Source organism: Trichosurus vulpecula, chromosome 1, assembly GCF_011100635.1.
Source record: "Trichosurus vulpecula isolate mTriVul1 chromosome 1, mTriVul1.pri, whole genome shotgun sequence".
NCBI classification, from domain to species: Eukaryota; Metazoa; Chordata; class Mammalia; order Diprotodontia; family Phalangeridae; genus Trichosurus; species Trichosurus vulpecula.
In genome coordinates this window covers 146,984,695-147,011,858 of record NC_050573.1, presented here as the reverse complement: position 1 = coordinate 147,011,858, position 27,164 = coordinate 146,984,695, and the positions used below count along the sequence as shown (strand labels likewise).

Genomic DNA, 27,164 nt, shown 5'->3' with positions numbered 1-27,164 from the left:
TGGAAGTAAAGGTGCCGAGTTCTATTATAAACATGTTTGGTTACCATTAGACACGTGTGTGTGTGTGTGTGTGTGTGTGTGTGTGTGTGTGTGTGTGTGTAAAACCATTCTATACATACACTTCTGTTTATCAGTTCTTTAGAGCAGGGGAGGGAGGAGGGAAGAAAAAAAGGAAAAAAAAGTTACATTACAACTTTATTATACATTTAAAAGTGAACATTAAGAAGCAGTATCATCTTCCTACACAGAGAACATTGTGTTATTATTTAGAGTAAAAGATAATGGAAGAAGAGGAATGAGAAAAAAAAAGGATTAATATGCACAAGGCAGTTGCTAATAGGAATAGCATTCTTTAATCTTCATATACTCATGGCAGAGCCTGACTGAAAACAGTGTGATTTCTAAAATAAAATAATGCTCAATCATAAGTTTGTCAAGATGGTATGGTAACATTGCCCTCAAAGAGCTTACCATTTAGGGAACTTACAGAATTAAAAATCTTTAATTAGTGTAAATGGTGATAGCTGAAATACATTATTTGGGGCAGTGAGTTAGCATAAAATCTTGAGAACTACAAAAAGAATTTGGCTTACTGATTAACAATCAGTAAGAGTGACGGGGGATAGAAATATCACCCTACGCTTGAAGAACTGGTATTGTCATTACTGATTGTTAATAGTGCTATACTATTATAAGCATATGTGTTCTTCCAAAATATAATATTAAGTCCCAACCATTTTGAAAGCAAATTAAAAAGTGACTAAACTGAATATATCCTTTGACTCAATGAAAATGCTGCTGTGCACATAATACTGGCTTACATTTATATAGCACTTTAAGATTTGCAGAATTTCTTTTACCTGTTATCTCTAATAATGATGATAATATCTTTTGATCCTCATATAGCCCAAAGAGATCAAAAAGGTCCGTATTTACAAAATTATTAATAACAGCACTTTTTGTTGTAACAAAGAATTGGAAACAAAGTGTGTGCCTTTCATTTAGGGAACGGCTGAACAGATTATTTTATTTGAATGTAATATAATATTGTGCTGTAAGAAGTGTTCATATAGATTCACAGAAGATTTTTATGCACTGATTCAGAGTGAACTGAGCAGTACCAGGAGAACAATGTTGCACAACAATGTAAGAGAGAACAAACAGAATTCAGCGCCCATTGTGCCTCCAAAAAAGTGATAATGAAGCAGAATTCTTGTCTCTTGGAAACAGGGAGAGACACTAAAAGCTGCACATTGAGACCTGTATTTTCAGACATAGCCAGTGTCTTGATCTGTTTTGGTTAACAATTTTTATTTATTACACAAAGGAAGGCTTCTTTAGAGGGATGTGAATAGCAGTAGTGATGCAGAAAGACAAAAAGAAAAGTGTCAGTGAAATATAAAAAAAAAAAACCGAGGAAACAGAAGGAAGTTCAGGAGAATACAAAGACAAGCAGGGCAGTCATATTCTCAAAATATTCAAAGGGATCCATGATCTCATTGATCCAAGTGTTCCCTCTAGTGATGCAGAGGCATGCATCCCTGTCTGTCCATCCTGTGTGACTCTTGTTGATGCATTTCCCAAAGTTCGCCATTTGGGGTCAATCCACCACGCTCAATATTGACAGGATGTTAGTGAATCGCTCTGGCTGTCTTCATGGCGTAGCTGACTCTTGCCATGACCAACATGTCTCCTTTTCCTGTCACATCATTCTTTGATGATGTCCTATCCTACTGCTCTTCAGAGTTTCTCATTGGTTATGTGTTATAGTCTGTTTCCACCTACCTGTGTGTCCCCATTAACCTCTGCAGGATCACCTTTTCCCTCCTTCAGAGGCACTTACTTTCTGTCTGCTATGTAGCAACACTGACAGAATGTAAGTGTTGAAAACTTAGGATTTTGCTTTCATGGAAAGGTTAGGGGTCAGTAAAGAAGCTTTGCAGTTTCAATCCTCCTCTCTTCCTCCTGTTTAACATTGGGCCCAACTTGGACTTCTACACTGTCTGCCCCAAATGTGAACACTGTTGGACAAGCTCTTAGGGGTGCCCCTACAAATGCATGTTGAAATCTGAGCAGCTGGCATTCTTCATCCATTCAGTCTTTCCTGTATAAACAGACCAAATGCTTTAGAAGGAGACTTTATAGTGTTCTAGGGCTTGATGCAGTCAGTACAAAGTCATCCCAAAACAGGAGCATCTGGAGGACTTCATCATCTGCAGGGAATTTCTCTCTGTGACCTGGGCTCTGCCTTGGATTTCCTCTGTCCTCTAGCCTTAGGAGTAGTAGTGTCCCCACACCACAAGCCCAGCTTCTAACCTGAATCCCCCAGCCATCATCAAAGGGGGAGCATTTCTCGCTTCAAAAGACAGGACCTGCCATTCCTTCCCCTGCTGACAGCTGCTGACCAACTGCCACAGATGGAGCTGGCATGCCAGTTAGTCTGTAGTGGCAAGTTGTCCTAAAGGAGAGATGGGGCAGCCATCGTGCCAAGCTGGTCAAACCACCACCTCCCTAAATCACAGTGGAGAAAACACAGGATCCTGTATCCCAGTGAGAAGGGGAACCTGCGGCCTCGAGGCTACATGTGGCCCTCTAGGTCCTCAAGTGTGGCCCTTTGACTGAATCCAGACTTCACAGAACAAATCCCCTTAATAAAAGGATTTGTTCTGTGAAACTTGGACTCAGTCAAAAGGCCGCACCCAAGGACCTAGAAGGCCACAAATTCCCCAGCCCTGGTCCAAGAGTTTTGAGAATAGGATTGCCCTCTCAAGATACCATCCCCACTTCCACCCTAACCCCATAACTGTCATCCAAGAGAGCAGCTCTATGGAGATCATGATGATCATGATAAGAGCTAACATTTATATAGCTCTTACCGTATGCCAGGCATTTTGCTAAATGATCTATAATTAATCTCATTTGATCCTTGCAGCCACTCTAGAAGGCAGGTGTTATTATTATATCCCCATTTCACTGATGAGGAAACTGAGGAACACAGGTTAAGTGACTTGTTCAGGGTCACACAGCAGTGTCTGAGGCTGGGTTTGAGCTCACGTCTCCCTGACTCCAGATCCAACATGCTGTCTGCTGAGCCACCCACCTAGCCTGCAACCTTGTAACTGCTTCTACAGATGCTGAAGCTCCTGTCCCCTTGGCAGCCACAGCTAATGAAAATCTAGAAAATCCAGAAACCAAAACCCTTAGCACCATCAATGGGCTTCTTGACAAAAACAGAGCTTTTTTCTATAGAAATTACAATTTTAAAAATGTCATCTCATTTGCCACTGCAACCTGTGGACCACTGGGCCTTTCCACATGACTCAGCTCAAACCTTCTCTTTGAGTTGCTTCCTCCATTAGAAAGTAAGTTCCCTGAGAGCAAGGACTGTCCTTTTTTTCATTTATATCCCATGCTTGGTCTAAAATACTCTGCACATATTAAGCAATTAAAAATATTGAATATTCTCAACATTATTATTTTTCTCTGTGTGTGTGTTTACCAATTCAGATCTTAGCTCTGATAAACCAGTGGTATACACCAAAAATGCTTACTCAGAGTTAGTTCCCACATCCCAGAGCTTACTTAGCACAGTACCTGACATATAGTACGCACTTAATAAATGCTAGTTGACTGACATTAAAGACAGTTTTTTCCCTCTATGTTAAAATAGTTTTATGTTCTTCATTGTGTTACTTGGTGCTTGCTTACTTGGTGCTAGATTTTAGCACCTATCCAATTCTTTTTTTTCCTTTTTTCAAAGAAAGCGTTCATGACACAGAAACCTGAGGCTTTTATGTAATCTACAAGTTTGAAGCCCCTCTCTTTCCTTCTTATTGAACAATCCTTTCCCATATATTTCTCCCTATCCTCACCTTTTCTCACCTTGCATTAAAATGATCGTGTTGGAGTTTATGTGGATTTGATCTGGAGGGTCTTATCAAGGTCTTCATACAATTTCTCTACCATTTCATCCTCAATATAGTTAAGTTTTTACAAATACTCATCATTAGGACTGCAATATATGATGACCATATGGTCCAGGAAATGTTTCTTGTTGCCTCTGGGTGAACTAACCCACTCTGGTTTCACCTTTCTTTACCTCTCCAAAGAGTCCCAGGAAGCCATTCTCCTGTTTAGCACCAGCTTCTTTCTTTCTTCTGGTTTAATTTATAGCAAGAATGTCAAGATTGCAAAGATTTGACTCCTCCAACAAAACATGCGCTTGTTTGTTGATTATTGAACATAGATTTCACATTTAGAGTACCACCAGTCCAACTGAAACGTGTTGACAATCTAAAAATTTTGTGATTCTTTATATCTTTTGCCTCCTTTCCCACCACTCTGCCATTGTCATTGCAAAGGTTCAAGCGATTCATTTTTTTCTTTTTCTGTGTTTCATGATTTTTCACAACCAAAAAAATTCATACCAGGTGGCCATAGTTAGATAGGTTAGGCCTCGGAAGCAGATCAAAGCCTGTCTAAGTATGCTGAGCCTGCCACTTATGCTTCACTGGAAAAGCATTTTGGAGGCCAGGATCACCTGTGTGCCACAGTGAGGCATTGGGGGTAGCACTTTGTGGAAAAGTTTTGTTGTCATTATATTGAATTTATTACATAGTTTAACCCCCCCCAAAAAAACCCCAACCTATGTGACATACTTCATAGTTCCATACATATTCCTCTTTCCTGTAGTTTGCCAATTGAGATATTCATGTTTGTTAGTGTTTGCTGAATATATAATACAAAATAAACATTTTAAAAGCAAAATATAAAGTTAAAGATACGTGATTTGTATGATTATCTTTATAATGTCATAGTCATGTTTAGGTTTTATTCATTTTTGTCTAGATATGAGTTACTTGAGAAAAGACTTCTTAGGGGAGAAGCCTTAAGCACTAAGTCATATAACATAGTGATGAGATTTGGTCACTTGAGGAGGGGTGCCAAATTGAATCTCCTTTTCCTTTTGTTCCACATGCACGGAAATGATCTAAGAAAATACGCATACAGGACTACTTGAACAGAGACTGAGAGGAACAGTTCTATTTAGTGACAGTAGGAAGGCTGTTTTGCTGAAGTAGTAAGACTCACTGGTAGGAAATGAGAGAAAAATTTTCTGGTGTATGTGTGATTAGCTGTTGGGGGCGCCTTGAAATCCACCCTCAGTGGTTTTTTACCTGGTTCAAAAACTGACAGTCTTCAAAAATTGAAGACTTAAAATGATTATTGAACATAGATTTCACATTTAGAGTACCACCAGTCCAACTGAAACGTGTTGACAATCAAATCAAATGAGTAATGTATCATAATGGAAATCAGTTATATAATATTGTTAAATTGCTAACTTTTGGCATTATCAAAGCAAATAGAGGGATGAATCAAAAGTTTTTGTATACCTAACTCTAAGCCATTTTCAGGATAAATTCACAAAAAAAATTTCACTTAGCCTATCTTTTGGAAAAATTTATTTTCTTTAAAAAGCATACTTCATTTTTTAAAATTCCCAAGAACCCTACATTGAGTTTCAAGTTTATGATTTGCCCCATGATTCCTTCAAAGTTAAATGTGTACACATTTATGGGTTTCAGTAGGGAATATAAGATAGATAAAAACTTGTTTACTTTTTGTCCATGGGAGTTACTTCTGTAATTCAACTAGAATTTTCCTATCAAAGATGCATATTCGTAAGTTTCTACTTGCCAATGGGAAGCTTTTGGGTAATATGGAACTGGTCAAAGAGCCACTGGAATATTTAATGATCATATTCTAGCTCAGCTTTCCTGCCACAGCTCAATTCAAACTTTTTGGTGATTTTTGCAGCCAGCACAGGCACAGCAAACTTTCATGTGCTTCAAGTTCAGAACTGATCCAATCTCAGAGGAAGTTTATGAGAGAGGCTGATACGATACAGTTGTTTCTAGTAAAATCAGAAGAGCTCTGAAGGAGCCAATCCAAATCACTTTGAATAGAATTCTATGAGAAACAGACACAGAATTTAGACACAATTGTAAACCCTGGTATAATGAGGACTTGAAGCTGATTTAATCCCATTGAAAATTTTTAAGCAGCCACAGGGCAACAAAATGCTTTCCGCATTGACAACAGTGGAATGAACCTTGAATTTTAGTGAAGATTTTAACCTTGCATATACAGTAGCTACATTGTTTTTAAAAAGTTAGTATCATGATAATTTTAAAGTTGGCCATTGGTTTCTACTGTAAAGGCATTTCTTTTAATGAAAAGTCAAGTATATGTCAAATAATATTTTTATTAAACTAGTCAAACCAAAACTAAACTGAAAATTTCTTAAACTCATGTACATTTTATCTCAAACAAAACTGAACAATTTATTTCTCTTTCGGTTTTAAACATAAATTGCTTCTGATATAAGACCCTGTATTCCAAGTTTCATTCCGAAGTTATTTTTCCCTATGAATAATATCTAAGTAGGAGTGTAATAAAATAAATAAAAGGAAAAAAGAGAAAAAGAACATGCTTGAAATATAGAATTATGTATTCAGAATTTTAAATAAGCAGAGTAATTTTTATCCTGTTTTTCAACTGTGTATACTTATACATTTTACGTGCATATGTGCGTGAATCCAGGTTATATCAGCCCATGAAAGTGAATTAATTACCAACATTTTGCTAAGTGCTATACTCAACAGCAATCCTAGTTCTCTCCTGGTTGGTTGATTTACCACCTAAATTAGCATGACAGACCAAACACAGACTGCAATAAAATACGAATAGATTGTGAGATGTCCCTGTTGTGTCTGTTGTAATGTTAATACTGATCCAGTATATGAATATTTGAACTGATAAGTTAGTAGGCAGTAGTAAGTATCCTCTTAATGGGACTTCAAAGAGCTGGGAAAATTAACTTATGAAAGGGGAAATTTGAAACTGTAGTAGTCCTCTTTGCCATCCTATCTGTTATGCAGTGATGGGTGTCATTAGTTCTGCTCTTTTGCATAATTACTGCATTATTGTGAAAACTCTTTTATATCCTACTGGGAATAATTATGTTATGTGAGATCATATATAATATTCAGCTGAGAGTAATACAGTATTTTAAAAAGGCCTCTGCTTTCTAGCACTTTGTGTGTGTGTGTGTGTGTGTGTGCGCGCGTGCGTGTGTGGTGCGCGTGTGTGTGTGTACACATTCAGTACACAAGTGCACAGGGGTTAGTAAAGCCTCTTTCTTCAGTCAGAAAAATTGGACCTGTGACACTAAAAGAGACAATTCAGTTTAAAATATATTTTTCCCCTTCACAATTCTTTTTATTTAAGTTTAGATAGTTCCATGCTACTAATGCTAGCCTCTCCTAACACATAACAAATTTATAATTACTCAAAAAGGAGGTTGGGGAGTGAAGGGATACAAACTTGTGGACTGTGATGGTTACATCATTTTAACATTGACACCAAGAAAAACATATTTGGCTTTTTTGCTTAACAATGTTAACATATTAAATTGGAGGAAAGTGTTTCTAATAGTCAGAATGACTTTGTGTTTATGTAGAGTTAACAATATAGAATTGTCCATGTTAAGAGCAGACAACAAAAGAAAGTAACTGACCCTTTTGAAGGATAGTAATACAACTGTGTTTGCAAGTGTTTTGACTTCAGATGTTTTGATAATGGATCACATAAGCTTTTTCAAAACTGGAAAGCATCTTCTTTGTCATCCCAGTATAAAATAAAAATCCTTGACCTTATCCTCTTATAACAATTGATTTTGTACACTAACGTGATGCCTATGGTGATGAAAATATTATGTTTTAAGTAAGAGCAATAAAATTAGGTCACATGTCATAGTGATGGACCAGATGTGATTGGCACTTTGATTCTGTGGTTTCACACTTGTGACTTTTTCCATAATTTATGTGATGTTGAAAATGATCTCATGATTGGCTGAAGATATTTTGATCAACATTACAGTAACTTGCAGTGGAAATATTACTTCAGTGTTACCATTATATAATCATAAGAATGATTAGAAGGTGGAAAAAGTATGCAGATGGGGTTATGTTTAGTGTATGTAATTGGTTTTTAGCAAATAAACGGAACAGACTATGAACAAAGTATTGCAATAGAATATTTAAATTAAATGGTACAATAAAACAATTATATTAATAAGATTAATTTTCTGCATGTTCTGATATGTTACCACTTTTTCTTTCAAAACTCAGTCCTTTTATTTGAAATTTCTGTTAATGAGAATTGGTTAAGATAAGGTCATCAGACTTCTCTTTTTCCCTACTTTAAAGCTAATTAACCCAAGACAGACATATGTTGGAAATTTAATTAGTTTTATTTGATATTTTTCTCCATTGTTACTCTTTATTGTCAGAATATACAAGTGCCATCCAAGTCTGCCCTCTTAGACATATATTATACCAACTGCCCACGCCCTCTCCATTCATTACTCCCCCCCTCCCAAAGTCCAAAGGTTAAACTGGTAAACTCGCCTATCACGGTACATGAAAAGGAAGAATTAGCCATAGTTCCCTAGCTACTAGTGGAGCTTTCAGCACCTTTCCCGTGGTGGCTGGTATCTGTAGGCTACATACCTGTAGGATGGGAAAATGCATTGAAATGATCTAAGAAGTAAACTATCAGCTTGACATGTTTTCCTAGCTATTGAAAACCTCCTCCTATTGAAGCCCATTGACAGGGAAACTGTAGAATTCCTGCAGTTTAAGGACCATCTGGTTATGCTCAAAGCCTTAAAGCTGTTATCTCCGCATAAAATTTCAGAGTCTTATACTTTTTTCTTCGCCAAACTATCCATTTTTAAGCCACAAATATTTTTCCAGGCCTTTCAGATTTTATCTAAAAGTATATTTTAACAGTATCTAAATAGTTCTTAAACAATAACAATTTATCTTGATAGATGACATGCTGTATTTTTTCATTTTATTTTAATTAGCTATTGTGGAACCAAATTCTCCTTTGTTTTAGCCCTTTGAATACTGTTTAATTACAGTTATCATGCCAGATATCTTAAAGGTTATTTTACCAATACAGTTTCATTTAACATAAGCCATATGGAATCAATAGCCCAGTTTCCTAAAGTGAATGCTTGGAAAATCTTACATTCATATGTTAAGAGTACACATCCTTTCCTCATTAGTTGGAAAGTACAGGGATTTTGGCACAGGTTCTGTGTGGAAGCATTGTGCAGCTTTTATATGGATTTTGTTTTTAGCCTTTGATGACACTGTTTAGAATAGGAAGTATCTAATAAGTCAAGCATTTTGTCTAATGTGCTGCCAGTGTGTTTAATATATGCCTGGAGGTCTGAAACATTATCTTCTCCACTACAGTAATATGCATTTAATTCTCTGAAAGCAGAAGGTCGAACTTTTAAAAGGGACTCAAAGTACATTTTCAACTAGAATAATTTAAAACATATGGGAGAGGGGACCAGAGTAATGTACAGTTGGTTTTTATGGTTTAATCATGATCATGTTAATGCACACCAGTAGCTAATTAAAGAAAACTTTTATTGTTCATTTTAAATGGGTTATGTAAAGAGTAAAACTGATATAACAAATACTGCCCAATGATAAATGTTTCTGTTATAGTCACTAACAGCAAGCAAATATTGCTGTTTTTGACAACTTAAATTATTAGTCCCTTTAGCCTATAGTAAAGCAAAAGGTCTTTTTAAAACTATTACATTATGAAGTTTTCTTTTTTCACAAAGGAATGGTAAATTGATGCCCAAGTTTATGGCCAGGCACATTTAATTAACTGTAAAACTTTACTCAATAGCTGGCCAAGTGCTCTTCAATGTAACAGATATATCTGCAGTGCTCCAGTAACACATCAGCAGATTTTTTCAATATCTACAGTGTGTCTTGAGAGTTGTAGCTTATTTATTTCAATTATGAAAATATTATTTCTGCAACAAGGGAAAATGAAAAACCTTGGTTCCGAGCAAACATTTTCAGAAATCAAGCTGCTAAGCCTGGCTACACCATGACTTTTTAAAAAATAAAAATCACAGCCTTTCATTTCTGGATGACAGGGTCAAATTCCATATTACTTGGAATGTGACTGGGATGCATTGCCATCTGACTTCTGTTCAGTAACCTATACAGTATGAGTGGTAGTCCACACTACCCTTGCTGCTTATTTATTTCACAGTACCAGTCTATCTAGTACCAAGCAACTAGAGATTAGTATGGCCATAACATTTAATAAGTTTTAACAGTGACCTGACGTAGCTGATATTTGATAAAATGTTTAGTGAACTGAAATGGGCACTGTATTTTCTTCACTTCCTTACAGATGATTGTTCCTTTCATGTTAGCCTTTTTATGTAGCACTAAATTCACTTTATGTAAGAAAGAGATTATACCAGGAGTTTTGAACATTGTTTGTATCATGGACCCCTTTGGCAGTTAGTGAAACCTGTGGACTCTTTCTCAGAGTAATGTGTATGTTTTTTAATGCATAAAAGAAAAAAGACTAATGATTACCAGGGAAACTAATTTTATTAAAACTTGGTTGTCAAAATATTTTTTAAGTTCCTGGATCCCAGGTAAAGACAACTGTGGATTACTATTTTTTTATTTTTTTTTTCAACTGAACCTGTGGTTTTATTGCAGCAGAAGGCTCTCGTTGAGGGACTTTTCTCTACCAGAACATGTCAGCACCTGCTCTGTAATTTATATGATCTTAGAAATGTAAGGTACCGCTGAGTTAAGTGATTTGAACTCAGGTCTTCCTGAGCCTGGCTTTCTATCCTTTGTACCATGCTGCCTTAACCAGAGGGAGAATATTTAATATTGACAACTAGTTGGATCTTTTTAAAATCATTAATATGTTCTTGCTTTTCAATGAATGAAAGTTTTCATTCTAAGTGTTCCCCAGAAATTCACAAAATTTGGCTGATTGGAGTCTGCCATAAGATTTAACCCAAAAGATTTTTTAGTTTGAAGCATATTTCTATATTTCAGGGATCCATAGGTACTTCTACTGATGTACCTCATACACCCTCTCTATACCTTAGTCCTTGTGAATAGCCAGGTCTAAAAACAATTTATCACCTAATTGCCCTCATTCTGGAGTTGAGCATCAATGAGCTTTATAAGGCTGGGTCTCTGGACCACAAACACACCCACTGTTACTCCAAGCCCTTCAAGGTTTGTGGGAGTTATAGCTCCTGTATTTGCCAGGTGCACCCTCTGAGAACTGCAGTTCACCTGCCTCTTAGAGTGAGACCAGGGTTTAGGCTTTTAGTGAAGGATGCAAAGCATCAGTCTCTTCAAATAAGGGCATCTGATCTTCTATCTCTTGAGCCCTAGCTATTGCTCTTCACGTGACACTTATGTGAGAATTAAGGGCTGATACTATATGATGAGATACATTTCAAATGTTTGTAATGTCAGTTTTGAAAGCTTAAAAAATATTATTGTGATTGTGATTTTCCTAGTTTTACTAAAGATAGTTTTCTGGTAAAATGATTACAGCTGCATATGTACCTCTTCCAACTTTTCACAACCTGTTCCCTGATTCTGTGATAGCAACACAACTACTGGTTCTCATTTGACAATGAAGGAGCATTTAGTCCTTTGTGTGCTTCTTTTACTAAATATGGTTATTTTAAAGTTTTTTCTTTTTATTTCAAAAATGATAATAACTTTGACAAGACAAAATTGTATCTTTCCTAAGAAGCACTCCTTAATCAGTTAAGCACAGGAGATTTAAGCCATTTAACTTGCCTTATACTATTATTACATTTTTCATTAGTAGCCTAAAAACTGTTTCACATTTAAGCCTTTTAAAAGCAAGATAATTATAATTTGAGAAACAGTATGTGAATCAATCCATCAACAAGCATTTATAACCTATTATGAACCAAGCACTCTTGCAGTGTACTTGGGATATAGATACACAAGTGAGCTCTCCTGCCTTCAAGAAGCTTATGTTCTGTTGGGGGAGGGGATGCAACATGTTCACAGAAAAGTGATTACAGGAGACATACAAAATAAATATACTGTAATCGGGGGTGAGGAAAAAAGTGGTGAGAACTTAATGAGGAAATGCAAGACCTTGAAGAGTAGTTCTCAAATTGGGACTTGAAGCACCTAGAAAAAGGTATCTAAGAGCACGCTTTTTGGTGGAATGTATTGACATGTTTCCTGGATTGCAGCTGCTCTCCTTACATAGGTCATATCCAACCCATCCCTGCTTCCTTTCCTCTCACAGTTATATATAAGGGCTTGTTTAGAATAGGAGTGGTTGGTGGATGGAGGAGTCATGGAATTAAAAAGTTGGGGAGAGATGATGATACTGAGTGAACCAAGGAAAAATTCAGCTTTAAAATGGTTAAATTTTCCCTTAATAATTGTTTTAAAGTACCTACAGTAGTGTAAAGCATATTTTCAGGTATTGATTTTAATATTTATTGGTGACAGGTTACACATTTTTCCAATATATTTATAATTTGGCAAAATTTATTTTCACACACACATCCTTCTTACTCCAGAAAACCTTACAGAATGGTTTTATGTTATTAAATACTATTTTAAACATAATATTGCCCACAGCTTAATGTAAGCTGCTTTTGTCAAATACTTTACTTTTCTTGAAGGGTACAGCTTCTCATGGATACTGTTTTCTTTTAATTCAGAAGACGAGAGACTTAAACTCCAAATTGTGTGTTAGAAACTAGAAGTCCATATTTCCTCATTTCCTCATTTCCCTTCATGTGTTTTTTTGGGCCTCTAAGGAGAGTCATCATTTCTTTGGAACGGACGCCTACTATGTTTTATGAGGGGTGACTACATTAGAGGTTGAATTTGGCAGATTTTTTTTTTATAATTCCCTTTACCCCATCATGCTTAGTATAATTGTTTGCCAATCAAATGGAAATACTTTAAGTATAACTTACAGAATGATTTTAATATTTTTCTTTACAGATCTCCAAACAAGAACAGAAAAACATGGATATGCCCGATGGGGGCATAACGGAAACCTCTTCCCGTTGTAGTGGAGCCCAAGATAGTGGCATTGGTAGTGACAGTGTCAAAATTAGGATTGTTCAGATAGAGCAACGTAGTGGTGCCAGTCAGCATCGGATCGCCCGTCCTTCTCACCAGTCATCAATTGTGAAAAATTTAAATTTTATTCCCTTTGACATATTTATTACTGCAAGTCGAATCTCTCTGATGACCTACTCCTGTACAACTTTACCCAAAATGAAAGCACAAGACCAGAATGATAGCGAGAAAGTCGGCAAGAGCTCATTAAACCTACCAGCAACAGAGTCAGAAGGCATTACTCTGCCCAGCCAGACTTGTATTTCTAAGGTGACAGCCGATGACCTCGTAAGCAGTGGCATTTCTTTCCCTTCTGGAAGAAAAATGGGACTTCTTTCATTAGAAAATCTCCATTCATCCACAAGATCTTCTGCTAGACAAGCCCTTGGTATCACTATTGTGCGACAGCCTGGACGAAGAGGAGCTGGGGACTTACAGCTAGACCCGTTCCTGTATCTTGTGGTGTCTCAGCCTTCTTTGCTGCTTAGCTGTCACCACCGAAAGCAGAGGGTGGAAATGTCTATTTTTGATGCTGTGCTTAAGGGAGTAGCCTCTAGCTACAGGTGTACAGGTAAGAGCTGTCACATTCACCAATATATAACCACTGCTACAATGAAATTAGCCTTCACTTCCAAAACTTTAGGATTGATCAATCAAACAAAAGCAGTCAGTAGGCCGAAAAGCACTCCTCTTCTCTCTCATCTCCTCCAGAAACTGTGAAGTTCATATCTCATGTCTGAATCAAGTTTAACAATGTAGAATGGGTGAAATATTGTAAGGTTTAGCCTTCAGGTCCTTAGTTTTTGTTGTATAACTAAAAATATTTTTAGGAACAGAAAAACCAAGGGCTGTACTGTTCCATTGTTTTAGTAGAATAAGAAAGTCTCAGTAAGTCCATAGTGTGTTAGCTCATAAAGCTATTTCACATCTAAAACCAAATATTTTTTCTATTTAAATATAGCTTGCCAAATAAAAGAAAACCTTAAGAGATGTGAGAAAGGCTCTGTGCTATTCTCATTTTCTGTTTACTCATTGTTATAAACAAGAAGAACAAGCTCAATCTTAGTAGTAGGAGATTATCTAAAAATCCCTAAAAGTATTTTAGGTTTTTAAATAATGAGAAAAAATTATTTAAAGACCTTTAAAGTGATTATCAGATAAGTTTATTGGTTCTTTCCCCCAGAAATGTTAGTAGGATTTTCAGTATATCCTCAGTACAATATTTTCACAGCTTTAAATTCCTCTTTAATGTGATGAATACAGAAACTATTCTGAGCATGTTTCCCTACCATATTAATTTGTACACAATGGCATATTACTTTATTTTTCATCTTTTTCATTTAAATGTTATGTATCTGTCTCTGGCTGGAATATAAACTCCATGAAGGCATAGTCCTTCATCTCTTCTATTTACTTCGCCTCATACCATTTTCTCACAGCTTATCCCTGAGTGATCATTTTTTCAGGATTGTTGAGTGGCAGAATCTTCCTGGCCTGAGCTTTATTTCCCATGGATTCAATTATCTCTATACTGATGATTCTCAAATCTACTTATCCAGCCCTAACCTACTGGCCTCCAGTCTCACATCTCCAGCTATTTCTCTTGGACATCTTGAACTGCATGTCCCACAGATATCTTAAATTCACCATATCCAAAAGGTAACTCAATTTCTTTTCCAAAAAAATTTCCCTGTGATTGTTTAGGACACCACCATCCTCCCTACCCCAAGCTCACAACCTAGGTTTCATCCTTGCTTCCTCACTATCACTTACCCTCCTTCCAATATCCAATCTGTTTCCAAGACCCATCAGTCTTTCCTTAGCAACATATGTTGAATGTGTCCCTTTCACGTCTCTGGTATTACCACCACCCTAGTTCAGGCTCTTATCTCCTTACACCTGAACTCTTGCAGTAGCCAGCTGATCAGTCTGCCATTCGCAACTATCTCCCCCACTCCACTCCACTCTACTCTATTTTGCACTCAGGAGTCAAAGTGATTTTCTTAAAGTATAGGTTCAACCATGTTACCCCTTACTGCCCCCCACCTCTTTATACATATACACTCAATAAACTCCACTGACTCTCTGTCACCTCCAGGATCCTCTTTTTGGCATCCAAGTCCTTTATGAGCCGCCCTTCTACCTTTTTAGGCTTCTTTTACTTCACAGACACACGCACACACACACTCATCATATTCTTCCAATCAGTAACACTGTTCCATAAACAAGATAATCCATCACCCACCTCTGGCCATTTTCACGCTTGGTCTCCCATCCCTGGAATGTTCTTCCCCATCTCTACCTCCTGGCATTCCTTTAAGTTCTAGCTAATACCACACCTTCTTAATTCTAGTGCTCTTCCTCTGTTGCTCTTTCCTATTCATGTTTTATATAGTATGTTTGTACATAGCTCTTTTAATGTTGTCCCCTCCATTAGATTATGAGTTCCTAGAGGGCTTGGTCTGTCCTTTGACTTTTTTTGTATCCCCAGTGCCTGGCACATAAAAGGTGCTTAATAGATGCATATTGACTGACTGACTGAATGACTGACTGACTGACTATTCATAACTTCCCCAATACTAAAGAGCACTTTTTTCTATATTTTGTTTCAACAAACATTGATTAAGTGTCTTCTATATATAGCATAGAGTGAGGGAATAAGGGTATGGAAGTCCCATCATTGAGCTCATAATCTCTTAAGTTGATATGACACATTGACAAAGAATTATAACACATGAAAAGTCCTTAACATCAAATGCTATCCAAGTCAGGGATAGTAAAATTAATGACTAAAGAATCCAGGGAGACTTCATGAAAGAGATGGCATTTGAACTAGATACTAAACGGTGTGTATGGAGGCAGAACCAAGATGACCTAGTAATAGGGAGAAACATAGCCAAGTTCTTCTCCACCACACATGCATAGACAGCACACCATCTCCATACAGATCTAGAAATTGCACCATACCAAGTACTGATTAGAAACTCTCGTGAAAAAAGTAAAATGAGTCTTTTTTCTAGCCCAGGTCAGCACAGAGAGACAGACAGAAAGGTTTGCAGACATGGGGGATGGGAGTCTAGCCGGGAATAGAAGCAGAGAGCATTCCAGAACAGGGAGAGGCTGTGCACCAGGGAAAGAAGAGGTCCAAATCCAGCCGATCGAGGTCCAGTCTTGTAAATGGTACAGGAATAGATGTCAGCTGGAAGCTTCATTACTCACTTCCCAGTTCCAGGTCACAGATCCAGGGCTGAATGAGAAGGTGATCTGCCCACAGAGGTGGCAGGGTATGTACCTAGCAAGGAGTAAGTTCAGAAGCAATGAGAAGTTGTGCAGTACTGCCTCCAGGAGAATAATGGTGCCTCAGTTCCTGCCACTAACCCAGCAGTGGAATAATAACTAAGGCAGGAATCCTAAACCAAAAGGGAACCTATAGTTTTCTCACTCTGAACCAGCAGAGCTTTTCAACTGTCTGATAGTAGATGAGTCCAGCAGGAGTATACTAAAGCTGTGAGACAAACCCACAGATGGATTGCTTAGTCTCAAACCTAAGTCAAGAACTTGTAGCACTCAAACCAAGGGGGCAGAAATTAGACTTTGCCCAGGATCAGACCACTTTGGAAGCACTGAAATCTTGTAAGTCCCAAGTTTTCCCTGAGATCCTAAAATAGCTTAATATTCAGTAACCCAAGAAAGCAGCAGGAAGACCAACTCAGACATTTCTTCCAGAAATGTGCAGAGCCCTGTCTTCATATGAAAACTGAAGTCAGGAAGCAGGATAGAAGAATGACCAAACAAAAAAAAACTATTATGGTGATAAGGGTGATCAAGATGCAAACCCAAAAGAAGAGAATAACTCTAAAAATTTACAAGCAACTCTTCAAAGAAAGATATAGTTTGGATACAAATTCAGCTAGAATAATTGCAAGAGCTGAAGCAAGAGATTTTAGAATTTTTTCAGTTAACATTTTTATAAATGAAATTTGGAAAAATTGGAAAAGTAAGTGGGAATTGTAAAAGAAAAAATTAGTAAGGGAATCAACAGGTTGGCAGAAGAGGTCTAAAATCTTACTCAAGCAGCAAACTCCCTGAAAATTAAAATGGACCAAATAGAGGTTAGCGACTCCATGAGACAAAAAGAACCAATAAAACAAAGCTAAAAAGTTTTTAAAAATAGAAAAAATTCAAGGTATCTCATAGCAAAAAGCAACCAATCTGGAAAACAGATCAAGGAAAAATAATTTAAGAACCGTTGGACTACTTAAAAGCCACAACCCAAAAAAAAAAAAAAAGAAAGAACCTGAATACCATATTTCAAAAAAAAAAATTACCCAGATCTCTTATAACCAGAAGACATAATGGAGCTAGAATCATATAATCACCTCCAGAAAGAAATTCCCAAATGAAAAATCCAGGAACACTTTAGCCAAAATCTAGACCTTCCAAATCAAAGAAAAAATATTGTAAGCAGACACAAAGTAAAAAAAGAAAGAAAAAGAATTCTAGTACTAAGGAGCCATAATCAAGATCACATGAGATTTAGCAGTCATCACTAAGAGGAGTGCAGAGCTTGGAATAAGATATTCCAGAAGACAAATATATAGTTTTATAACCAAGAACAGTTTACCCAGCAAAAATGAGGAAACAAGTTATGGTGTATTAAATATGATGGAAAACAGTGACAAAACCTTGGAAAACTAATTTAGAGTGAGGTAAACAGAATGAAGAAAATACTTTATGGTAACAACTGTGTTGTAAAGATAATAACTTTGAAAGACTTAGAAACACTGATCAATGGAATGACCAACATTCCAGAGAACTAATGATAAAACATACTCGCCACCTGCTGATAGAGAGATGATGGATTCAGAGTGCAGATTGAGACGTATTTTTGGACATGGCCAAAGTAGAAATTAATTTTGCTTGACTATTTATGCTTATCAGTAGTTTTGTTTTTCTTTCTTTCTCAGCTTGTGGGGAAAGGAAAAGACAGAAAATGAATTTTTTGCTGATTTTACTAAAAATTTAAAATAAAGGAGAAAAATGACATTGTCTTTAAAAAAATCATAGGTATGATTTCAGCAGGTAGAGCTAGAGAGGGTGGAGGTGCTCTGGCAATAGGGACAGTGTGAAAAAAAGGCACAGAATCAGTGATAAATAATAATTATAATAAAAATAATAACTAGTATTTATACAGTACTTTAAGGTTTACAGAGCCCTCTACAATTATGTTTACACTCATAACCACTCTTCGAGGTAGTTCCTGTTATTATATGTGTTTTATAGATGAAAAACTAAGGTAAATAGAAGTCAAATGATTTGCCCAGGATCATACAGTTAGTGAATAAGACCAGATTTGAATTCAAGTCTTCTTCCTGACTCCAGGATCCAGTGTTCTATCCACTTCACCACTTGGATATGTATGGAAGATAACTAAGTCATAAATGGAGAGAAGCAGCATCAAATAAAGATGGAAATGTAGGGTAGTACCAGATCTGGAGGGCCTGAATGCTCATTAAAGGAAATTGGACTTTATTTCATAGGCAGTAGGAACCCATTGAAGGATTTTGAGGAGAGAAATGACATGGTTATATCAATACATAAGGAAAATCAGTCTGGCAGAAGGGTGAAGGCTGGATTAGGGGAGGCAAGAGAGGGAGAACGGTAGAGGTGGCAATACCTACCAGGAGACTTTTGCAATAATTAAAAAAGATGATAACGAAGACCCATATTCATGTAATGGTGTTGGAAATAGAGTGGAAGGAAAAGCTACAAAAGACATTTCAAAGGTAGAATTGATAGGCCTTGACAATTGAGAACCTGACAGCTAATTGTATTTTGGAGGTTAAGGGAAAAATAAGAATAGCTGGGTAGTGATTCCACAAACCAAAATGGGGAAGATAAGAAGGAGAAGTTTGAAGGACCGATAGCAACTGCCACTTTATAGCACTTCAAGATTTATAAGCACTGTTTCTTACTATTACCCTGTAATGTATCCCCATTTTATAGCTTAGGAAACTGAGTCTTATATAGATTCTTAAGTGCCCATTGGCTTAAATACCCCATGGGCAATAAATTTTGGAGCCTAGATTCAAAATTAGATCTTCTGAATCATAGTTCTCAGTGCCTAGCTTTATGGTTTGGATAGTGCTGAATCAGCGCTATGAAAGTCTTTATTTACCTTTCGCTGTGTTTCCCTTCACAGTCATTTTATGGCATTCCCTTTTCTAACCACAAATGCATTTGCTTGCTGACATCTTTATTTCCTGAATATTCAAATAGACATCAACACGTGTTATTGAGTTTTTGGAGAAGGAAAGTCAGTTATTTAATTTTGGAAGACCTTTGAAAAGGCCACATGTTAGCATAAAATGAGCTCAGGACTGAGAATCAGAATACTGGGTTCTTGTCATCATTTTCTCCCTCTCTAGCTATGCTATCTGATGAAAGTCTCTTTAACTCTTGGGGCTGTTTCCTAAGCTATCAAATGAGGGGGATGGTGGACCAAGTAATCTGTGCGGTCTCTTTCAGCTCTAAAATGCTGTTATTCCATAATCATAAAATTTGAATCCAAAAATGTAAAAATCCCCTACAGTTCTATTAAAAATAACACCCATTTTCATATTTTAAAGAGTAAATGCTTTTTCCCCTTTTTTTCTTATTTTATTATTTAATATTTTTAGTTTTCAACATTGATTTCCACAAGATTTTGAGTTACGAATTTCCCCCCATTTCTACCCTCCCCCCCCATTTCCAGATTGCATATATTCTGATTGCCCTGTTCCCCATTCAGCCCTCCCTTCTGTCACCCCACTCCCCCCACCCCATCACCTTTCCCCTTACTTTCTTGTATGGTATGATAGATTTCTATACCCCATTGCCTGTATATCTTATTTCCCAGTTGCATGCAAAAACAGCTCTTTTTTGAGCATCCACTTTTAGAACTTTGAGTTCCGAGTTCTCTCCCCTCTTCCTTCCCCACACACCCTCCCTAAGAAGGCAAGCAATTCAACATAGGCCACACATGTATCATTATGCAAAACATTTTCACAATACTCAATGTTATGAAACACTAACTATATTTCCCTCCATCCTATCCTGTCCTCCTTTATTCAGTTTTCTCCCTTGACCCTGTCCCTTTTTAAAAGTGTTTGCTTTTGATTACCTCCTTCCTGTATCTGCCCTCCCTTCTGTCATCCCCCCCCCCCCGTTTTTATCCCCTTCCCCTTACTTTCCTATGGAGTAAGATAGCCAATTGAGTGGGTATATTATTCCCTCCTCAAGTCAGATCTGATGAGAGCAAGATTTCACTCATTCCCCCTCACCTACCCCTTCTCCCTTTCCAACAGAACTGCTTTTTCTTGCCACTTTTATGCAAGATAATTTACCCCATTCTATCTCTCCCTTTTTCCCTCTCTCAATGTATTCCTCTCTCACCCCATAATTTCATTTTATTTTTTAGATACCATGCCTTCATATTCACCTCACCCTGTGCCCTCTGTCTACATATATGTATATTCCCCTCAACTACCCTAATACTGAAGAAGGTCTTATGAATTATACACATCATCTTTCCGTGTAGGAATGTAAACAAAACAGTACAACTTTAGTAAGTCCCTTATGATTTCTCTTTCTTGCTTATCTTTTCATGCTTCTCTTGATTCTTGTATTTGAAAGTCAGATTTTCTATTCAGCTCTGGTCTTTAGTCCTCTATTTTATTGAAAGTCCATATTTTGCCTTGGAGCATTATACTCAGTTTTGGTGGGTAGATGATTCTTGGTTTTAATTCTAGCTCCTTTGACCTCTAGAATATCGTATTCCAAGCCCTTTGATCCCTTAATGTAGAAGCTGCTAGCTCTTGTGTTATCCTGATTGTGTTTCCACAGTACTCAAATTGTTTCTTTCTGGATGCTTGCAGTATTTTCTCCTTCACCTGGGAACTCTGGAATTTGGCAACAATATTCCTAGGAGTTTTCTTTTTGGGATCTTTTTCAAGAGGCGATCAGTGGATTCTTTCAATTTCTATTTTACCCTCTGACTCTAGAATAACAGGGCAGTTTTCCTTGATAATTTCTTGAAAGATGATGTCTAGGCTCTTTTTTTGATCATGGCTTTCAGGTAGTCCAATAATTTTAAAATTATCTCTCCTGGATCTGTTTTCCAGGTCAGTGGTTTTTCCAGTGAGATATTTCACATTGTCAACCATTTTTTTCATTCCTTTGGTTCTGTTTTATAATATCTTGATTTCTCATAAAGTCACTGGCTTCCACTTGCTCCAGTCTAATTTTTAAGGTAGTATTTTCTTCAGTGGTCTTTTGGACCTCCTTTTCCATTAGGCTAATTCTGCCTTTCAAAGCATTCTTCTCCTCATTGGCTTTTTGGAGCTCTTTTGCCATTTGAGTTAGTCTATTTTTTAAAGTGTTGTTTCCTTCAATATTTTTTTCAGTATTTTTTTGGGTCTCCTTTAGCAAGTCATTGACTTGTTTTTCTTGACTTTCTTGCATCACTCTCATTTCTCTTCCCAATTTTTCTCCTACTTTTCTTACTTGCTTTTGCAAATCCTTTTTGAGCTCTTCCATGGCCTGAGACCAATACATGTTTTTCTTGGAGGCTTTTGATGTAGGCTCTTTGACTTTGTTAACTTCTGGCTGTATGTTTTGATCTTCTTTGTCACCAAACAAAGATTCTATAGTCTGAATCTGAGTCTGTGTCCTTTTTTGGTGCCTGGTCATGTTCTTAGCCAACTGCTTGACCCTTGAGCTTTTTGTCATGGTATGACTGCTTGTAGAGTAGAAAGTACTTTGTCCCAAGCTTTAGGGGCTGTGCTGCTGTTTTCAGAGCTACTTCTACTCCACTGTCACTGCAAGCTCCACCACAGCAGCACTCCTCCTCCCCCAAGAACCGTCATCCAGGACCATGACCCAGATCCAAGCAGGGTAAAAGAAGAGAACCTTGCCTTTGTGTCAGCAAAGTGCCCCCTGCACTCCTGCTCTGGTCCGCCGCTTGATTCCTCCCACTGTGTGAGCCTGGGGCCAGAAGCAGCTGACACTGGAGCTCTGGAAGCAGCCACCAGAGCTTCCCGCTGCTGCTGCCTCTGAGCCACCTCCACCCAGCTAACTTTGCTGCTCCTGGGGCTGGGGCCAGACCGTGTACTTCTGTGTCCTGGATCCAGCAGTTTTCCTACTAACCTGCTCTGTTGTCTTTGGTGTTTGCGGGTTGAGAAGTCTGGTAACTGCTACAGCTTAGTGATTCATGGCCCCAAGGTCTGCTCCACTGGACTCCTGGTCTTGTTGATCCTGGCAGGGCCCATGCTGCTAGGCTGTGCTCTGCTCCCAGCAAAGTGCAATAGACCCTTCCCAGCAACCATCCAGGCTGTCCTGGACTGGAGACCTGCTTCCCTCTGCTATTTCATGGGTTCTGCAGCTCTAGAATTTGTTCAGAGCCATTTCTTACAGGTGTTTTGAGGTATTTGGGGGAGACCTTAAGCCAGTCCCTACTTCCTAGCTGCCATCTTGACTCAACCCCCAAGTAAATGCTTTTAAGAATCATTTAAAGAAATGCATGCATAGGTAAGAAAAAAACCAGTAATGGCAAAAAGTAGTTAATGAAGATAATTCATCAGTCTTCCTAAAGTGTAATCTTAGCAAATTTCAAATTAACAATAGGTAAATATCCTCTTTACCATAAACTACCCACTTTCATGTAATAAGATACCTCTGGCTAGTTTTTCAGTCTCTCAAACTAATACCAGACCCTTATGTAAGTAGAACCATTAGACAGAGTGGGTTTGCTGTCTTCATTTCTTTTTATATGATTTTTTTCCTTACTAGAGTCCTTATTTATCAAGCACTCTTCTCCTAATCAGGTAATATAATCAATAGTGTACAATTTAATGTAGTTTTACAAAGCCCTGTGATGTAACCAAGTGTAAACTTAACCTGCATCCAGTGAGAGAAAGCATGTATCAAATGTACTAGCAACCCATTTGCAGTTATCTTTCAGTTAAATGGAATAGTCAGCTTCAATGTGTGCCACATGGGAGGGAACTAGGATCAGTAGGGTAGCAATCCACCACCATATCCTACACTGCAAATATGTTGCCTGGCACAATGAACAAAAGTGCCCTTAAATATGACACTAATGGTTGGCTTCTATTTTCCTGGTTACCAAGAAATAGAAAGAGATTTCTGAAATTTTAAATGAAAAAAATATCCCAACCTGTTTCTCTGCCTCTTTAGTGCTTTCTCTCCCAAAGTAGGATTTTATTGTTTTCTGTAAGATGAGGAGAGTGGCAATAGGCCAGTAGCAGTTTTAGCACATACACATGGAACCATGTGATGTTCCTATTTAAGACACTATTGAAGTTATTATGTGGATAGTGGGATTTCCTTTTTGAGGTAGAGGAGTTGGATAGATGAGATTGTTTTTAAAAAATAGCAATACAACATGGTTACTAATCCTTTTTTTTTTTTTCTATGCAAGTCATAAACTATCACTGCATGTGCTCATATTCTTTTTTATGGAAATCATATGGCAACAAAAATTAAATGGAATTTTGTTTCATTCTTTTAAGAAAGACTACATTATTTTAAGAGAAACTATATTAACCATTAATGACAAGTTATAAGTTGTATTCAGTACATCTTTTCTCCAGAGAGCTGCATGTATTTTATAATCAATTAACTTTGATTTTATAAAACGAAAAGTTGAATCACAGGAGGACTGAAGTAGCTTGCCTCTTGTTGTGATCCATCTTATGTAGCAAAGTCCACAGTGAGAACCTGGGAATCTGAGACAACTCTGATACAGAATCCCAGTCCTCTTCAAATAGTATGACTCTGTGTGTAAATAAGGTGTCTAGCCAAAAACAATGGCCCTTTTCTACCAAGAGATAAACTTTAGAGGAGTTTTTGCCTTTTAGTCTAGTTCCAAACCAGGGATGGTAAATTTGAGCATTTTACTAAGTCTTCTCTTTTTGCAAGCTAATCTTTGATCTTTGCAATATGCACAGTTATGAAGCCTCTCAAATTTAGCCAGATCCGAAGAGCCAGAACTTATACTTACACCCTTAAGCAAGTAATCATTTAAATATAAATTGAAAGTACAACCTTCTATTTATACAGGATTGCTTTAAGTTTTTAAGACTAATAAACAGCAGGTCAGTAACAATATGACTGAACTGAATGAAGAAATAGTAAAAATAATAATGATAAAATGTCAGGTTAGCAGCTTTTTTAAGTCACTTGTCACAGTGCTATCACATAGTCTTCATAGAATCACAGAATTGGAGAGCCTGAAGGGGCCTCTAGTCCAACTGATATCCAAAGAGATCTCCATTAAGACATATACCGTATTTCCCCATGTATTAGACGCACCTTAATTTTGGGGCCTGAAATTTGAAAAAAAAATGTATTACATAAAGTTATTGAGCTCAAGTTTTATTCATCTGCTCATAGCTTTCAGGCATCTTTTGGGCAAGTCTGGTGTGTGTATGCATGCTTAGTCCATTCCATTTCATGAACCTGAAGCACTAATTGTGTCCTTCTTTGAAATCAGTAACTTCTTTTTCATCAGCTTCTTGCCTCATGCTGAACCATCTTTGTGGACACAGGAATTCCAATTGCCCTTTGCTCTTCAATCGATATCTTCAATTCCCTCTCTAAATCAGGCCATTTTGCTGACTGGCCTCTCATGGCCTTCTTCTGCCCTGGTGTTTTCAGTAGGGTTTCTTCTTCCTAAGCAAGCCTAAATTTGCTTCGTTTCCATTTTCATCCATTAAAGACAGTGAAGTGGTTCAATGGCTAGAGCACTGGACTTGGAGTCAGGGGAACCTGAGTTCAAATCCAGCTTCAGATAATCACTAGCTGTATCACCTTGGGCAAGTCACTCAAACTTTGCCTGAGGTTTCCCAGAGTGTAAAATGGGGATTAATAACAGCACCTGTCTCCCAGTGTTGTTGTGAAGATCAGCTTTTGTTTGTTTGTTTTGCTTAGCACAGTGACTGGCCCATAATAGATACTTAATAAACGCTTATTTTCTTCCTTCCTTCCTTTGCTCTTGGTTCTGGCACCTGGTGCCAAATAAAATAAAACTAATCCCTCCTCCATGTGACAGCCCTGCAACTCCTTGAACACAGCCATTACATCTCCCTGACTCTTCTTTCTCCTGGCTAAACATTCCAGCTGCCTCAGCCTATCTTCATCTCCTGAATAGTCTCCAGCTTATCAGTGTCTTTCTTAAACAATGGTGCCTAGAAGTAAACAGGATCCTCCAGTTGAAATCTGACAAAGTCAGAAATACAGTGGGGTTATAAACTTTCTATTCCAGGAGCTATCCTCGTCCTAAGGCAGTTCAAGATTGCCTTAGCTGTTTTGGCTGCCATTTTGCACTACTGACTCATATTGAGCTTGTGGTCCACAAAAACCCCCAGATCCTTCTCAAAAGAATTGTTATCTATCCATGTCTCCCTATCTTATGTTTTGTGAAGTCATTTTTTTTGTACCCAAGTTCAAGAATTTTATCTTATTAAATTCAGCCCAAATATTCTTTCCTGTCAAGATCCTTTTGACCCTCCTAAGACCTTTCCATCTTACGGAATGGATTATATAAGAACATCCACAGAAAAGTGATATAACAAATGATAAGCAAATCTTAAGAGTTTTTTAAATTCAGAAATGAAAATGAATACTGACATATGTCCTTATTTGTCTTCGATATACAAATGCTATTATGTATTGCATATCATGAAATGGTCTTTCAGTTGAACTTTGAAAATATTCTGTATTGCATGAATGTTAAACATCTCCTAATTCACAGTTTCTACCTTTCAAAGTCTTCCTCATTCTTTAATGCCCAACAGATTTATAAGTTTCATAACTGTTTTCCTTATAACCCTACCCCCCAAAATGAACTTCAATGAAACTTCCATCATGAGTCAATTAGCAAGCATTTATTAAGTGACTGCTATCTAGCTACTGTACTAAGCATTGAGAGTGTTAATACAAAAGCCAGACAATTCCTGCCCTCAAGGAACTTATATTCGAATAGAGGGAGACCCAGTGTGTTTTGTTTTAGGAAGTCTTTGAGCTGGTGAATAAACCTTAGAAGAGTTAATTAACATGCCACTTTTTCATTTCCATAAAACAGTCAAAAGATTGTATGTGAAACTGCAAATCTCTTTTTTGTGTGTTTGTGCAGCTTTCTTTTTAAAAGTATGTAATAAATTCAATCCATAGCTTGCAAAGTTGTCCCAATTGTCTGTGCTTCTTTCTAGCTTTCCGTTCTCTGCATTTAAAATGCTTCAGTGACTCTCTTTTCTAAAAATTTTCCTTCCTTTTTTTTTGCTATCCTATCCCTATCTGACCTCAACCTCCTGTCATCACCACCACTCTCATTGAAAAGAAAAAGAAAATAAAAAAGAAAAATCAAGCATTTATAACAAATTTGTATTGCAAAACAAATGTCCACATTCATAGTGTCCAAAAATGTATCATATTCTGTATTTAGAGTTCATTCCTTCATCCCCTCTCTGTAAAGTAAGTAGCATACTTCATCATCAGTGGTCTGGAAATGTAGTTGGTCATTACCTTAATCAGAGTTCTCAAGTCTTTCAAAGTTGTTTGTCTGCATAATATTGGTGTTATTGTGTAATTTTTTTTCCTGGTTGTGCTTACTTTATTCTGTATCAGTTCATATAGGTCATCCCAGTTTTCTCTAAAACCATCTATTTCATCATTTCTTGCAGCACAATAATAGTCTATTACATTTATATGCTGTAATTTGGTCAGCTATTCCTTAATAAATGGGAATCCCATAAATTCCCAGTCTTATGCTATCAGAAAAAGAACTACTATGAATAGTTTGGTACATGTAGGTCCTTTTTGTCTTCTTTTGATTTCCTTGGGATAGAGGCCTAGTACTGGTAATCTAGGACGATATGTAAATAAGTGGCCAGTTTTTATTACCAGTCATTTTAAGAGTATAAGATGTTTTTACTACAAATGATCACTTTTGATTGCCTTTTTATACTCATTTACATAAATATACTATTTAGTGCTTTTCTATCTAACATGAATGGGTAAAAAAAATCAGTGGGTTAATATAGGTGT

At 37.2% G+C, this 27,164-nt stretch overlaps 1 protein-coding gene across 1 annotated transcript in view; it reads left to right on the top strand.

Annotated features, from left to right (window-relative positions):
- VPS13B (vacuolar protein sorting 13 homolog B) overlaps positions 1-27,164 on the top strand; it is a 1,100,792-nt gene that overhangs the window by 812,056 nt on the left and 261,572 nt on the right. Inside the window, 1 exon segment of the mRNA XM_036759288.1 lies at positions 12,939-13,629. Within this exon segment, the coding sequence (XP_036615183.1) occupies positions 12,939-13,629 (691 nt within the window).